Raw genomic sequence first — 17,060 nt, forward strand, 5'->3', positions numbered from 1 at the left:
AAGAGATTGATACAGTCTTATGTATTGGCAAATAATGTGCAACCGTAGGACATTCCTGCCATGGCAGAAAAAAGCAGGCTGACCTTCCTTCCTCTTTGGTGCCTAACCTCAAAAAAGGATTTGGGGTTACAAACAGACCGGAGAGAAGGTCTTGAATCTGGCGGCTTTTGCACGTACCCTTTAGTATTCGCTTAAGACTACAGTGCTTCCATAGTTTGCTGGCTGCTGTCATTCATGGGCGAGTAATGCTCCTCTGCTGCCTGACAGGGTCTGGATTCAGCTTGAGGCAAGTGAAGTGCTACAGTGCTGAGCATGTATATGGGGAGCTTCACCTAGGGAGGCTGGAAAACTGAAGGAGCTCTGAAACCTCCTTGTTCTCCAGCTGCAGCTCTGCCCTCTGACTCCCTCTCTGCTGAAAGTTGCCACCTCCATTGGGTGAAATGCTCCCCAAAATGCTCCCTAAGCCTCTGCAGGCAAAGAGAAGTGCGTCAGAAAAGCTCCTCGGTCACTCCATATAAACTGACCCACCTCCATTTGAGTGAAAGGCAGCAGCAATGAGCAGCAGTAGGTGATAATCTTTCGGCTGATGTCATGGCAGTGGGAGGAAAACTTGATCGAGGTATTTGTTTGAGCAGGGCAGTGGAGACAGCACCCTAATTCCTATGAGAGAATTAGAAAAACCCCAAGAGCCTTTGTATCTTTCCTGACTGCTCTTCCTATTCACCAGGGTTTTCATCTCTCCCAAAAAAGGCATCAAGAATGTGGCAGTGCAGGCTGTATACAGTACACGCTGGATACATGTCATTTGTCTGTTTTCTGCATTTTTATGGGGAAAGATGCATTCAATTGTGACTTTTGGGAAGCTCAGGCCATGCACATAAAAGAAAGCTCTCTCATGGCTATCCAAACACCAAGTGATGTCTGCATTTTTGAGTACCCACACTAAGGCAGCTTAAGCAGGTTGTCTTTCAGATGGGCGATATTCAGCGCTTTCTGAAAGCCAAGCCCACACGTCTGAAATTTTAACGCATCTCATAAATAGAGGTACTTGTAGTTGCACACGGTCTGTGAAAGCCTCGGCCTGCACACAGTGCAATGCCACAGTATAGGGGCGCAATGTGCCTATTTCCCTATGGACTGCTCATGCAGATGGCAGTGCTTACTGTCACGAGTAGCTCTGCAAAGAAGCATTCTGCCTGGTAATAACTGCCTGCTGGATCACCTACTTGCTGCATAGACCATCTTAATTTTTACAGTGGAGTCATACACAGGCCAGGCCTGCCAGACACTTAGAAAAACAAAGCAAAACAAGAACAAAGGTGGAAAACACAAAGCAACCAAAGAGAGGAAAGGATGGGTCAAGCTGGAGATGGCAACAGGATTCAGCAGGAGATGGTGTAAGAGGCTTTAACCTCCTATATTTACATCAAACAGGCAATTATAAAGTACAACAACACAGGACACATTAACATGCGCTCCTATGGCCAGTCCTTAAACCAGTTTCTCAAGGTGGATTTTATTGTGCCATGAGCACAATTATTTTTCACAACATTATTTTCATGAGAGGTTATTACACATTAAATTACAGCATTCCCATGCCTTCAGGCTTTTTGTAACAGTAGGAGAAATGGTGGGCTGGAGAAGACAGCTGAGTTTGCACGTGGTATATGTCAGTTTACTTAAGCAGAAACATTTTACTGCTGCTGGAGGAATGCAGCAAAAGGTCAGTACTGAAACTCCACTAAAGTAAGTTGAGCACGCATTCCAGCTGCGAACATATGCTCACTACTTGCGTGATCAAAAAGGAAATTTCAGAGCTATGCTACATACTTGCCTTGACCCTGCTCCATACCGCTTGTCTAGTGTGCATCAGACAAACTATTCTTTAATCCTTCATGGAATACACATTCAGGTTAAAGGATGCTTGGAATAGTTGCATATCATCATTAGCAGTGTAATCTTAAACTGGGCCCATGCATATGGAGAGTGCACAACAGTATGGGGAGAGGTGTCAAGAGCAGGAGTGTTATATGAATGCATGAAATGGGTGGGTTTGCCTCTTAGTCCTGTGTGTCCATCACAACCCGACCCTGTCCAAATGAGACTCACTTTTGCAGGGGAAAAATAAAATCAACGTTATTATTCAGATCTTGCGTTTTCCTTGACTGTGTCTTCGTCAAATGTTTGATCTTCTAGAGTCTACCTGATGTGGCCAATGTCAGAGAAAGAATTCTGTGCTTATAAAAGAAGCCACACCAACATAATTGTGCTGTTAAAAATTGCACAAGTGAAGCTCTTACAGCTACAAGTGCTTTTGGCTGATTTAGAACATACCCTCATAACATCACTTGATAAAAATAAGGCTCTGACTTTTTAATAGAACAAATTACTTAGGTTTTATATTTAACCACAGTCACTGTCAAAGCTATAACTGGTTTTCAGAATATTTTAGGAATCCAGTCTTGATCATCCACATGTTAAAAGCCATCACAACAAATACCTTACATTGCAATTCTTGACAAAGAAATAATAAGGTGGCTGCAGCCTTAAATGAAAAGTGTTTATTTTGTGCTCAGATTTGCTACCCTTTGTTAGAGTAAGTATCAGAAATTATAATTTCAAGGCAAGGAAGGAGGCAGTCTTGAACCAGAGAAACTTGCAAATCTGTATATTTGGAGAGAGAGCACTGATGTTCTAGTAACTCACAGCCAGCTCTTCAACAGCTCCCAGACTCCAGTGTGAAAATGGTACTAGTATTGAGAACCCCTCAATGCACTGGGAGCAGAGGAGATTTTGACACAGAGAGGTGGATTCCTTTCTGAAAATGGGATTTGCAGGCTTTAAAAATATTACCCAAAGACCATTGTAATCAACTAGATTAAAACTCTGGGTTTACTGATCTCACATTGTCTTTGTGTTGTGCCTTGGAGAGGGGAAGCTTCAGTCAGTTTAACTGTATTGTACAGTCATGGATTAGTAGCTAAACATCTAGAATCATACACAGATTAAAAAGAATGTGTTAAAAACATTCTCATAAAAACATGAGATTAAAGAACGAGGTCTTTTCTGGCAAAAGCCTGGCCCTTTTTTTTGTGTATTGTTTTTTACTATGGGTACTATATGGGATGACCACATAGTACAAAACCACAATAAATAATAATTTTGAGAGTGGAAACAACATGATGCGTAAATACAGTAGGCATTTGAGGAAGAATCCATCAGTAGCACCAGACTAGTTTATTTTCATTGACTCAGCAAGTTTGCAGTGGTCACAAGAATGTGTAGGAAAAGCTGATACAATGAGGGTACGGTTGGCATCCAGCTGGACCCTGAAAAGCTGGATCAATGGGTTGACGGGACTCTCATGCATTCTGACATTAACAAATGCAAAGCCCTGGCCCTGGGAAGAAATTATTCCTGGCAATAGTACAGGCTGGGCACTGACCAGTGGGGGAGCAGCTTTGCTTTTAGAAGAGGCTGGGGATCCTGGTGGAGAGTGAGCTGAACCTAAACCAGTAGTTGTGGTGAGAAAGGCCAACCACATACTGGGCTGCATTAGTAAGAATATGGCCAGGAGGTCGAGGGTTGAGAGAAGTGATTATTTCCCTGTAACTGGAACTGATGAGGTCACATCTGGTGTGCGATGTTCAGTTTAGGGCATCCCAGCACAAGAGAGAGGTCAACAAATTGGAGGAAGTCCAGTGGAGAGCTGATAGGATGCACAGGGAGCATGTTGAAGATGTTCACGCAGAGGCTGAAGGTGCTCTCAGCCATATTTTACCTTTTTCCATGTTTCTTTTTATAATTTCTTTACTAACCATGAGTATTATATATAATGAGATGCAGGCCATCATCTCCTTCACCTCTTCTCTGACACCAAAAAGAGGTTCACTAACTGCTTATTTTGTACCCTCTGCTCCTTAGTGCTCTGATTTTAAGACTACTTCTACCTTCTACATGTGCCTATCTTTACTGCTGTAAGTCAGGCCAGTTCAGCAATCTGCAGCAGCATGTGCCTAATTTTGAGTGTGTGAACAGTCCCAGATACTACAGGCACCAACAACTGCAGCCTCCAAAAGTGCAGCTGCTAAAAGTTAGGTTGGTCCCAGCCACCTACCACATATCTTTGGTCCTTGATGATGTAAGCCACAATGCTTACTAGCTGCCTATTGTCTGTATATTTTTTAGTGTTTGCTCTGCACTTTAACCATTTTTTGTTTTTTTTTTTTCTGTGTGCTCCTGCAGATCTGATGTACTTCTCAAGTACATGATGTACAGCTTTCTGAGAATGCAGTCTGCAGCTTCACTAGATGTCAGGTGATGAGAATAGGATACAGATTTATATGCACATTTTCAAAGAGGGAATGAAAAATCTACTAATACTCCTAGCTTAACCTCAGGTCCCTTTTAATCAGCCCCAGTAATCAACTTACTTGTACTAAATAACAAAGAAATAAAACTTCCTTACCCTCTCACTCTTATTTGCCTATTTCACATAAAGAACAACATGAAAGGAAAACACCAGCTCCATCTTTAAGCTAAAATGACACTTTGGAGCCATCGAAAAGTTCAAGATGACAGCTGTCGGATTTATGCTCCCAGGGATTGAAGGGAGAACATTCGACCTTTTGGACAGTTCTAAGGAGAAAGTTCTATAAGGAAAAAATATTTACCCTTAAGAGTGGTGCAGCACCAGAAGGGGCAGCCAGAGAGGGTAGGGATTCTTCTGTCTTTAAGGATACTTTTTCAGAGCCCTTAGTGCACCAGAAGGCTGTAATTGCTCCATACAGCCCCACCTATGCCCTCCAAATTGCACCCTCTGTCCATTGCTCCAGGAGCTCCCTTTAAGCTCAGAGCTGTGCCTTCAGTCCCGGCCTAAGCTAGAGCATAGGTATTCCTGTTTCCAGCCCAGTTCCCGGGGGCTCCTCTGCTGTTATTTGGGTTTCCTGGTTTGAACTGGGGTCTGTCTTACCTTTCTGAGCTGAGCAGTGGACTTTGATGACTGTTAGTATCAGCACCCCTGCTCTGCTCATCCACTTTGGGTGCTGGCGAGGACCTGGGACTGTGCCCTGCCTGGCTAAAGGCACTGCCTCTGCCCACACTGTGGTCACACTCAGCTACTGGCTTGCCTTCCATTGTGGAGGAGCCCTGTTCTTGTCACTGCCTGGTGGGCTTACATGACTGGGCATCCTTCTCTTGCTTTGGAGTTAGCGCTGGTGGTCCCTTCTAATGTAAATCTTTCTGCGATTCTGACTCCCTATTTACTCAGGGAGTTAAGTAATCAAAGAGAAGATTGATGGGGAAGGGCGGGAGTAGACATGATGAGTTCTTCAGTAATATCATTGGCAATCTAAATTTCCTCCCATTATGAGCTCTTATATGGTTGCTCTTTTTGTACATGCAACACCATGACAGGCACATTGCAGAACAATGCTGAAACCAAATAAATTAAATGCCTAAGGAAGAAACAAGGTATTTTTGCAATGGGCAAGATAAGTCTGAGTCTGAGAAACCTGCCATGGGCATGATAGCAGGAGCAACAGGGAGCTGGAATCCCATGTCTCCTGCAATTTAATTTTAGAATCATAAAGGATTTGAAAAATTTATTTTTCTTGCTCTGGTTCCACAAAGTATTTGGAGCATGACCCAGCATTTGGTAGGTGGCTGGTGAGACTTGTGTCCCTGAACTCTGATAGCTAGGTAGCCCTAGGGGGCTTAGTCTCATGGAAAGCACATGCAGCTGATGACAGAAGCCAGCAGTTTTCAAAACCTTGCATGGATCACTTAGGTCAGTCTGGAGTTTTGATGACATTTAAAAATTCTCCCAATTGCAGATCTGGATGCAAGCAGGATGAGGATGAGGCACATTGTGCAGCCACTCTCCACCCACCCTTATGTAGCTGGGAATATGCAGAAGTTCTAGTCCCCAAAAACATCCGGGATACAGCAGCCAGGGTGCTGAGACACCTGTCTGATGCAAGCATGTGTGAAGAGTCTGCAGGGCTTCAGATTATGGACTTAAGATTGCTTTTCAGACTTCAACTGAGAAACATGTCTGTGCAACAGGAGAGGTGCAAGAGGTTTCCAAGCATACCCTGTCTCTGCAGATGCTGCTAGATCTAACACCAGCTCACACAGCTTTAACTGCAGTCTGTTTGCTGCCTCATTCCCAGGTAGGCTGCTGCGTGCTGGGGAAGGGATTAATCTCCAGAGTAAAAGACTACCATTTAGGTGTCTCCACGTGTCTCAGCTCCTGTGAAACACAGACCTTGTCAATGAAGGTAGTGAAGTCTAGAGAGTGCTTCAGCTCATCCTGATGAAGACACCTACTGGGTGGTGAGATGTGTCAGTTACTGGGCTCCTTGGCTGTGTTAAATAGATCCCCACTGGCTTAGTCCCTCAGTGCATGTGGACCCACACACTGGTGTCTGAATACAAAGCAGTTTCCCACCCTACATGGCCTAAGGACTCTTTTCCTAGAACCATGCTTTACTCTACTCTCCTCTCATGCTGGGAGTCACTGTGTATTGACCCCTTCCCCTTCCTCTCACTCTCCCGTAACTCATTCAGCCTTCCTCTGTGGAAGAGCAACATGACAACAAGGTTTACACACCTGAGTGCCTTACAGGATTTTGAAGGCTTCAGATGCTGTGAATGCAGTCAAAATGTGAAGTAGTGTTGCTTTCCTCCACTCCTGGCGACCAGCAGGCAAACCAGTTGTGTGCTAGAAACTTCTGTTATGCTTTGATTCAAGTCTTGTATTCCATTTAAAGAATAAACCATACTTCCTAAATACCAGGGATCTGAAGAGTTTCACTTCCACCCATCAAGCAGCCATGGTCAGGACTCAGGAATGCAGTGTGTATCCACCCAGCATCTTCCTATCTTCTCTTTCCCCACCAACACAGCAGAAGGAATGGGAAGATAGTGGTGGAAGAGGACAAGAGGAGATGTCAAAGATAGGATCCTTTCTATGAAAATTAAACAACAAATCACAACTGCTATCAAAGATGAATTACAAGCTTTATCCCTTTAAGTGTTGCCTGCCCTGCAGGAAAAGAGCTTGACAAAACCAGGAAAGAGTTCAGGTGACTGCACAAAAGGCCCAGGATTCAGAATCATCCTCCGAAATACGAGGAAGGATACAAACCAACAGATGAAGAATTGACATGCAAGAGAAAGTCCTCAATTGAGCTAATGATACGCAACACAAGGAAGACACAGTTACTTGGAAAATGGCAGAAATTTCCTTTAATCTTCTATACCGGATTACAGTATATTGTCTGAGTGGCTTCCACGGTCAGGAATCACCCAGAGACCTGGCCAGTTGGGCTCTTGACAAAATCTCATCACCACTACCACCAAAAACAAGCTATTTTTGTTTTCCTGTTAATAATGCTACCTAAATAGGGCATTTAGCATCCCTGTTCTTGCAGTGTCCCTGTCCCTGCTGTGTGAGAAAACCATATACTAAAACCAAATTAAACATGTTCCACGTCATTCTGCTCCTCTAATAAATAACACCAAACAGATCCCTGTGGGGGCTGGTGGCTGTCACTTTTTTTCAGCTCAGCATTTTGCTCTTGGACTGCTTGTCCTTTCAGAGTGGGAACAGCTGAGAAGGTGATGAGAGAGGCAGTGTGGGCTGGCATGCAGAACACCAGTTTGGGAACCTACAAGTTCGCTGTGCAGTCCACTGCTCTGTCTTATGACTGTCATTTCAACTTCTGTAAGATATGGAGAGGCAGACGTGGCCACCTCAGAACTGTTCAGGATGGGGTTTTACTGCACCCACAAATGGAGAAGGACCAGAAAGCCAGCTACATGGAAATGCATCTCTCGCTCACAGTTCTGCACTACAGAAGGATGCACTTCCACGGAGCTTCAAATCTCCAAGTCTTCTTCAACCTGTACTGGCAAGAGGTCCACAGGGAAGTCAGTGCAACCACCAGCAGCTTTGGCTATTCCTCTTCCAACTTAATGCCAACCGCCTCTGCAGGCTATGTGAGCTACCTTCTCCCAGCCCCTAGAACAGAAGAGAAGCTGAAACACAATTTCATTTCCTGCATAGCTTCCTACCTCTGGGTCTCTATGCCAAGCTTTAAACAGGCATAAGGCTAGGACAGATATTGTGCAGAAAATGGTAAAGATAAAGGATGCAAGTGCTGCTCTGTTACGCCATGTACACTGAGGACAGCTCTGCTGCAAGAAAGAATTTGTCGTCGTGTCATAAAGAGCAAGATTTGCCCATAACCCTGTCTGTGTGCAAACACGGCAAACTTAGTCTGTGTCCCTATGAACCAGCTTCTGTGGTAACTCCTCAGGAGAAAAAGATGGGTATGTTTGACTGTGCTTGGCATACCTCTTCAGAATACGAATTTAGCATGAATAAGCAGTAAACCAAGATTTTTTCCAGGCAAGCTAACATCCATCTAGTCCTAAATTCTCCACTGTTTCCTTCAGGAGTGGATCCTTTTTCCCTCTTCCCTCAAAAAAATAGCAGGAAGCTGTTCTGTCATTTGTGATTGCCTCTAGGAAATTAGCAGGTGGAAACTCAGTGAGAGTCCTTGTGACAAAATGGGAAGATAATTATATTAGATGACTTTCTGAGTTGTTTAACATACCCACTCTCTTAGCCAGGTACTCACATGCACCAAGGTGTGTGTGTCCAAATGGCCTAGCCAGCATTGCTGTGTGTTTGACATGAAGGATGAGGTACATCCCCTGTTAAGTCTTCACTCCGTATCTTAGGTTCCTTTTGACTGGTGTTGGCAAACTGGATTTGAACAGGTCTTTTATGTGCTTCAGGAGACAGAAGCTTCAAAAGCTTGCATGCTTCAGCCTCCAAGAGTCTCAGGCAAGGTCTGTTGTTTTGTTTATTCATTTTGGGTATCTGTATGGCTACAAATCTGCCTCTCTGTTGGATAACAGGAAGAGAAATAACAGATGCAGTGTGCTATAACCCTTTTTGTCATCATCCTGCTATCAGAGCTCAGGTCTTCTGCGGGTTAATCATCTATGCTGTGGCTCTATCCAATCTAGTCTTGATGCCAACAACACACTCCTCAGTGTTTACCAGTTTTACAGCTATCAGGTCCTTGGATATCAATACAGCCCATCCCTGCAACACTTGCTCTATGATTCTTTTCTGCTGCTTTCATACTGTGACTCATTTTTCATTCATAATCGTGCTAGTATTTGTGTTACAAATCTCTATATGCTGGCCAACAAACCCCATTAGCCTAAAGATGGTCTGATGAGGCTCCATGGTCACACTTGAGTTAACAGAGTTTTATGCAAGTTATCCAGAGCCTGCAATACTTGCCCTGCCACAAGAGTCCGATTTGTCACCCGGAAATCTCCCTTCTCCTCTGTTCCTCCACCAGCCTGGGTCTTCAACACAGGCAAGGTGAACAATTTTAGTCTGTCCTGTGTTTGAATGAGTGATTGCTCTTTCCAGACCTTAAAATAGGGAGAGACCTTTAAGAGATTTGAAAATGGAACTTAGGACCCTAAGTCATCGTGCATTTTTGAAGGACATGCTCTGCATCCATGTCATGTTACTGCTCAGCTGCATGGCTTTTCCTAGACTGTCTGAAAGTGGATCCTTACTGCTGTGTTCTAAAGGGAAGCTATTTTAATATTGTATTAAAATACTGACAACGAAAACTTGTTACTTTAATTAGGTGGTAAGCACTGTCATCTTGGGTCCTAAGATTTGGACTTAGCAGAGGTGCACTGCTGAAGCAAATTTTTACCATTTTAGAATTCACAGGATTTATTTTACTGCAAATGTTACTGGTGTCTCCCTTGATGCCTTCCAAATTTCACTGGGCACATGAAGTCAGGACAACGTGCTACCTGAAAATCAGAAGGTTACAGTGTGTTTTCTGGAAACAGTAACTTCATGGGCCAAGAAGATGAGTTTAACCAGAGGAGTTGAGGCTTGCCTAATGGAATCAGAAGCTCCAGAATTTACATGGCAGTTCATCTTCAGACCACTTTGCTAATACTCAGAAACTCAGCAACCACAGATCAAACTACAGAATGGTTCAAGACACATTTCATCTCCAATGCAGAATTGCTGAGTAGGACAAGACGACAGCATGCAGTTAGTCTCCCAGCTGTACACCATTTGGTCTTAGGCCAGATACCAAGACTTTTGGTCTTCTAAGGGCCAGATGTCCCAAAGAAATCACAATTTTTAGCTATTTGGTTTGGCTTCCAGATCGAAAAAGAGCAGTCCTGATTTTTGCAAGCAAGCAATCTGGCCACACCCTTTCCGTACAGTATGCTGACAGCTCTACTTGCTCAGCAAGAAGCTGCAGGTGGGAGGCTGCCCCCTGGCCTAGGACAGCTCTCAGCAGTCACTTTCCAACTGGACTGACTAAAAGCCAAAGCCATGCGTCCCATAGACTTGGCAGAATTTATCCCAATTTTTTGTACTATCATCTAGTATTCATTCTAGGATTTAGAGTGCTGGGATGCAATAGGGTGAATCCCACAAAGTGTTCCTTTGATTTGGGCCATCAGAATAGCTGGTTGGCAATCTGCAGTGGCAGATGTGCCAGCACAAGTTAGAGAAGCTCTTTTAGCCCATGCCTTGGTTTTGCTATGAGGAACCTGACAAACGAGACACAAAAAAGGTGATCAAAAGGCAATGATGAAAAGTCAGCTCTGCACCCTCCTCCCTCAACCTGTGAAACCACCAAACGCTGTTTTGCCTGCTGATTGGCAGCTGTGTTCTGATTTACCTCCTAGGACACTGATCATGAGCAAACTGCAAAATTACACTTGGAACTTTCTCTAGGGGAAAACAAACCAATTGGAAAGAAAATATTACAATGCATATTTTACAGACAGTGATGACTCTGAGATTAGGCAATGTTTCTAGGAGTCATGTGCCTTGGGAATGTGCAGGTCTTCAGACTGCAGCATAAGACAACCTAGGAAACCGGTGCTCCATTCCTATAACAGTGACCCTGGTCTTTGTTTTCCACTGATGCTGGCCACTCATAAAGACTGCAGCTATGCTGAGGAGGTGTAAAATACTAGTGTTATGCCTTGCTAAATATTATGTATGCACTTTGCATGGCTGAAAGATCATGATACGGAGCAGAAGGCAGGAGAGACAAAGGTCTCAGGTTTTCCATTGCAAGCAAAAGGAAGAATACACTCCGAGTGCTGCTTCAACAAAGGCAGAGAGGCTTTGAAACACCACCTGGCACAAGCCAGGGTCTAGTCCAGTGGTTCCCAATCTTTTTATAGCTGAGCGTCTCCCAAGAGAATAATCAGTATTTCATACGTCACTGAATGTAACTGGTCACCTGTCTCAGGGCTGCCATTGCCTCCCCTTCACTCACAGTGCTCCTGCTTGAGTGTCTGCGCTCATATTACAAGGCCTCATATTACACCCCTGTTAATGTGAAACTGTATGTCACGCTGAGTGCGCTCAGTTCTATTACGCTTCCAGGTACTCTCATTAACATGCAGGCATCTCAAATGACATAGACAACACAAGTTCTGTGCTGTGAAAAGGTGACAAACATGTTGCAAAAATATTTGCATCAATATCTCAACCATTTTCCCCCCACTAATGCGTTAACAAGTCCCGTGAAGATAATTAAAAGTCTAATCCGTCCAGCTCCAAAGAAGCTGAAACAGTGTCAGTGCAAAATGAAGGAGACAAGTAAGACAGGCTAGGCAAATAGAAGGAGAGGAAAATAAAGATGCTCATACATTGTTACAAAAAAAGAGAGTATTTGGGCTTGAGGAAAAGAGACAGTGAAACAGTAGGGAGATGTGTCTATTTCCCTTTTTCCTCTTCTTTAATGCATTACCTAAGCCCCTGCCTTGCAAATACAAATACAATTGCACCCCTGCAAGAGGCACACACCTTCCCCAAATAAATGTGATCATTTGGAAGTCACCTCAGTGAAAAACATGAACACTTAAGAACATATCAATGTTGCCAGCTACGTGTAACTGCAAGATCAATGCTCCAGCCTGCATGCCCTGCCCAGAATTGCCACTGCAAGCAGCAGAAATGTGCTCGCATAAAAAACAGCAGGAGCAAGCCCTGTGGCTTCTTCTCCCTTTAATGTGGCTTACCTCTCTGTTAACCAGCCAGGAGCGCTTCTTTTAGAGGTACAGACAAGCTGTTAGCGCATGAGCTGCTATTGTAAGACGTGCCTTGGATTTGCTGAGTATCAACGGCCACTTCAAGCCAATTCTCCCCAAATATTGAACTGCCCTGATGTACACTCAGAGATCGTGCCACCAAGGAAGTGACTGCAAAGTTTTCATTGCTTACTGATGAGGTCCATAACTGTTTTTACGCCTTGTTCTCTAAATAAGGAAGTCGCCTGTGAAGCTTCTGACTGCCCGACCAATTTGACTCTTGCTTTCAACAGCCAATGAAACCCCACTCCTGCCTCCAGTCTTGGGTGACAGCATTCATCAAACCTCAGCCAGCCTGGGAGCACGGCAGGTTAGTGTTACAGCCGTGGCAGGCTTACCTTTGGCAAGCTGTTGATGTCAGAGTGATGATGTGGGGAGGGACAGCCTCTGCACTATAAAGATGGGTCAATCAAATATAATTGAGGCTGCCCACCAGAGACCACGATCTACAAAACATGGTCCCCACCAGTTTGAGTCTTGCTGGCCTCTCTCTCCTTCTAACCCAACTGCTATCGGGCTTTAGTTTCATGTCAGCAATCCCTATTTGCTTTCCAAAAATAAGCCTCTGCCACCATGCTGAAGGGAGAAAAACAAGAAGGGCGGTATTTTTAGGGCCATTAATTCTGACCACGTGCCCAGGAGGTGAACCGGATGGCCACTGCACAAAGACTTCTCATCACTATGACCAGCGAAGCCAGCATTCACTGGACGTTGCCTGCTTTCATTCTCCTGAGTTTTCTAGCTGGGATTGCTTCAACACATCCAGTTGTAAGCAGAACTAATGGCACATTGCTGGAGAGAGGATGGCAATCTCTGTTGTCCAGGTCCATTGCTGGGATGTCAGGGGAGAAGTCAGATGTGAACTGGGAGAGTGACTATTTGCTAGGAATCAAGAGGCAGCGGAGGCTTTACTGCAACGTGGGCATCGGGTTTCACCTTCAAATCCTCCCAGACGGAAGGATAAGCGGAGTTCACAATGAAAACCAATACAGTGAGTTGCATCCAGAAATGAAATAGAATAGATGTCACTTAATTGCTGTGAACTCTAGTAATTACCCTTCATAGAATGCAAATGTTATTACTTGATATTATTAATCTGTGCTACATCTGTTGCCTTTTAAAAGTCTCTGGGATCAATAAACATTAGAACCCTCCAGGCTGAAACGTGTCACAAATGCTTAGACAAATTTAGATACAATTTATTTTTGCTCTGCTTTACCGCACAGATGAGAAAAGAAAAATCAGGTTGAAAACCATCTCTCTGCTGCATTTACTCGTTCCTCACCTTCTCATTTGCCTTTTTAATTCAGGAGGTTGTTGCTGAGCTCAGAGTGCCAAAGCATGATTTTTGAATCCTAGACGACTAGTGCTTTTTTGGACACTCAGTCATGGAAAAGGCTTGCTGTTCCTGGTTTGCTTGTTCTTAGGGGTACTGTTGTGTTACAGTAAGATTAAAGAAAAGCATTAGCCCTGTGGATTTAAATTTGCTGTAGAGGGCAGTTGCTAAAATCTTTTGCAGCTAAGATATCATGGGGGCCTTCAAAATGCAAGCCACTCTTCCCTAAAGCTCAATTACAAACACTCTGTGATTATAGCATATTAGATAAAAATAATTTACTTATTAGAAAGCCCAAGAGTTTGACAGATCAAAAGAGTTTGATACAGCAAAAGGATTATACAGCATGTGATTACAATTCCCAAATAATTATTTTAAAATCCTATGGCATGCAGGAAAAAAACATCTCTGTGTATTTCTGTTTTGCTGGACTAGAGAGATAATTCTAATAAAGAAAATACGACAAGTTCATTAGGGTTTTAAAATAAATAAATTATGTCTGAATTGCCTTTGATCAACCCTAAATTCTGTGATAACACTTCTATTAACTTCTTATTTTTCAGGTCTCTTTGAAATATCCACTGTAGAGAGAGGTGTTGTTAGCCTGTTTGGTGTGAAAAGTGCTCTCTTCATCGCAATGAACAACAAGGGGAGGTTATATGGAACGGTGAGTACAAGTGCAAATAGTTTTTCAAGGCTTTAAACAAAGTCTGAAAAGTTTTGGGATTTTTATTTCGTTCTGGAAATCTCTGATTACAAGCAGAGAAAACAGCCTTTCAATTACAGGCAGCTGCCCAGCCTGGTGTTATTAGTGTTGTTTAGTGCAAGAAGCAGCACGGTTGCTAGAGGTCTGTTATTTTAAAGCTTTCCAATAAGATTGTACACAGAGCACTCTAGCAAAATGAATGTATTCTGCAAAGAGTATGGATTAATTAGATGGCGTCTTCTAAGGGCTCAGCACTGCAAACATGTTCTAGTAAGACTGAACCTCATTGATTCCGTTTCACATTGCATGGTATGTAAAGCAAAAGGGTGTGCTCTGTAAAAACCCCTAGGAGGTAAAGCGTGTATGTCCATGTGTGTATGTGTGTGTGTGTGTGATTGCATGCGTATGTGTGTGCATAAGGTGTCTGTAGGAGAGGTACAATTAGAGCTCTCTATACTAGCTACCATTAGTAAAATTATGACCGCATACCTCCCCCTACTAAAACCAACCACACCGTGAAGAATAAATAGGAAGTCTACCCTACAAAGTCAACATATGCGCCTGGGGTTATTTTAATGACCAGTTTTGTGAGATCAGTCCTGAAGGGTGAGAAAGCAATAATAGCTACTAACAATGGTATGCAAGTCATACTGAAACACCATCGCCATCACCCTCAGCTATAAAGTGCTAGCTATGCCATCTAAATCAAATTTAATCTCTAAGGCCTGAGCAAGGCATCTCCAGTCTCAACATTCAGCAGAAAAAATGTTTGTTAGGAAGTGCATTTGAGGAAGCTGGCTCTGGGCAACAGGCAAAAGCAGTCCACCTCAAAGTCATGAATGGCACTGATTGCATTCATGTCTTTTGTCAAGAAACAACAAAGTCCTTTTCTTTGAAACAGCTGTAATTTCAACAAAGTACTTCAGTTGCTTAATACCAAACATTGCGAAGGACCTGTAGCCACTACTAATCTGACTGATTCATTCTCACACGGGTAATGACAGTGGGACATTTTAAGGTTCCATTCTAGGAATACTCTTTCAATCATGTCTGATTTCAAGCACCTAAAAAGTGCCGCAAGCCCAACAGCTTTGCTTGACTAGGTCTTTCTGTCGAAATGCAGGGTCTGGCTTCAGAGCTCCTTTTGATATTTTAATCACAGTTTCAATCCAGTTTTGGTTTATTTTCAAAGACATTTTTAAAAGCTGTAAGAGATGTGCATTTTCCCTTGCACAACGCAGTGCCCTAAGTTAAACTCTTACAAGTTTTGAATGGCGTTATTGCAAAGACGTCCAAATAGGGCAGCATTGGTGGTGTCTCGTGTGCCAGACATTTGATGTCAGGGAATTATTCTGCTTTCTCTTCTAATTTCCTTGGTGCTCTGCATTTGTCTCCTGTTGTCCTTGTACCTCCTCTCCCAGATAATTCACTCTCCTTGGATTTACGTGACATGACATGAAGAAAAATAAAACTGTTTTTCCTGCTTAGAACATGCTGCATCTCTCACCAGCAGTTAAATGTAATATCACTAATGATTAAACAAAAGAAAAGATTTCGTGCTAATCTGAGGTCTTATTCAAATGCCTTATTTAAGCAGATAGTTCTCCCTGGACACTGATGTTTGTAAGAGAACTGAAGGTTTTGACAGCCAGCATATCAGTTTTTATGAATTACAGGATCTCTTGCAGAGGGCAAGTGTGAGGTAAAGCTATGTCATTTGGGTGGAAGGGCATGATGCTGAAAGAAATGATTGCTTGCAAATAAAATGAAGAAATTCATGATTGATGATGAATTAACTTGATCTGTCACAGGAAGTACAGGGTCCATTATCTGGACAGGTGGCATCTGAGTTCATCTGACACCAAATTAACACTGAGGAGGGAGATTTATTGTTGGATGCAGTCACTGCAGCACCACCTGTTGCACACTGCAACAAGTTCTTCTGTAAAAACACTAGCAAGAAAAATTACTCGAGTCTTTGTGAAAGATTTATTGTACCTGCTTTGTTCTACCCCCACCCCTTCCTATTCTTTAGGCTGTTTTCCAAGATGAGTGCAAATTCAAAGAAACCTTGCTGCCCAATAACTACAATGCATATGAGTCAAATGCTTACCGTGGTGCTTACATAGCACTCAGCAAACATGGGAGAGTGAAGAGAGGAAACAAGGTTTCTCCTGCTATGACAGTGACCCACTTTTTACCGAGAATATGAACATGAGCGAAGCAGAAGATTAAATCCCAGGAAAAACTGTTTCATTTTGCACATGGGAATAATCTCCCAGGTAAAGTATTTATACCGTTCATTGAAAAAATTCTATATATGTATGTGTATATTTGGATAAAAACGTTTGTACTAGATTCATCACATAACATATGTAATACGATGCTGCTTCTCTTCTACCCTGTACGAATTTTACACGGCTGTGTGCCTCCTTTGGTGCTGAACAGGAAAATGCAGGCTGGAGTGCAAAGGAAGTATTTGGAAGACATAGAATGGCTGTGGGTAATCATCTAATCAATCATACATTATTTACAAAATAATATTAATTACCTCAGACAATAACCTTTCATAGTGAGCTGTTTACATATCATGGGCCAAATCATCAGCTGACTTTGCTTCACCCGAGCTTCAAGCAGATCGCTCCATCTGAGCACTCTGCCTGCACCTCCCCTACTACACACTGTGTCCTGTCTTGTGAAGTCCTCAGTCTATTTTGACCATTAGGATGCTAATTCCACAACTGTTTCTACGCAAGAAAACTGTCTACCCCCAGAACCCCTCTGCCTCGGAAAGGATTCTTCAGGGTCTCCTCACATGGACTTGTTGGCAAAATGACC

The 17,060-nt window shown here is 43.2% G+C and overlaps 1 protein-coding gene across 1 annotated transcript; it reads left to right on the top strand.

Moving 5' to 3' along the window:
* The first annotated feature begins 12,831 nt into the window (after positions 1 to 12,831).
* Positions 12,832 to 16,434, top strand: FGF6 (fibroblast growth factor 6). The gene is made up of 3 exons (XM_009947601.1): positions 12,832 to 13,171; positions 14,080 to 14,183; positions 16,258 to 16,434. Exons 1-3 carry the CDS (start codon positions 12,832 to 12,834, stop codon positions 16,432 to 16,434), a joined length of 621 nt encoding a protein of 206 aa, XP_009945903.1.
* Positions 16,435 to 17,060: the final 626 nt, after the last annotated feature.

The sequence above is a fragment of the Leptosomus discolor genome, chromosome 1 (assembly GCF_034619465.1).
Source record: "Leptosomus discolor isolate bLepDis1 chromosome 1, bLepDis1.hap2, whole genome shotgun sequence".
NCBI classification, from domain to species: Eukaryota; Metazoa; Chordata; class Aves; order Leptosomiformes; family Leptosomidae; genus Leptosomus; species Leptosomus discolor.

What these genes read in the sequence shown, in the direction of transcription:
- FGF6 (XM_009947601.1), top strand. Translation starts at nt 12,832, where the DNA reads ATGGCCACTGCACAAAGACTTCTCATCACTATGACCAGCGAAGCCAGC. An exon ending in TCACAATGAAAACCAATACA is followed by an intron (nt 13,172 to 14,079) that starts GTGAGTTGCATC and finishes CTTATTTTTCAG; the next exon opens with GTCTCTTTGAAATATCCACT. An exon ending in AGGGGAGGTTATATGGAACG is followed by an intron (nt 14,184 to 16,257) that starts GTGAGTACAAGT and finishes CCTATTCTTTAG; the next exon opens with GCTGTTTTCCAAGATGAGTG.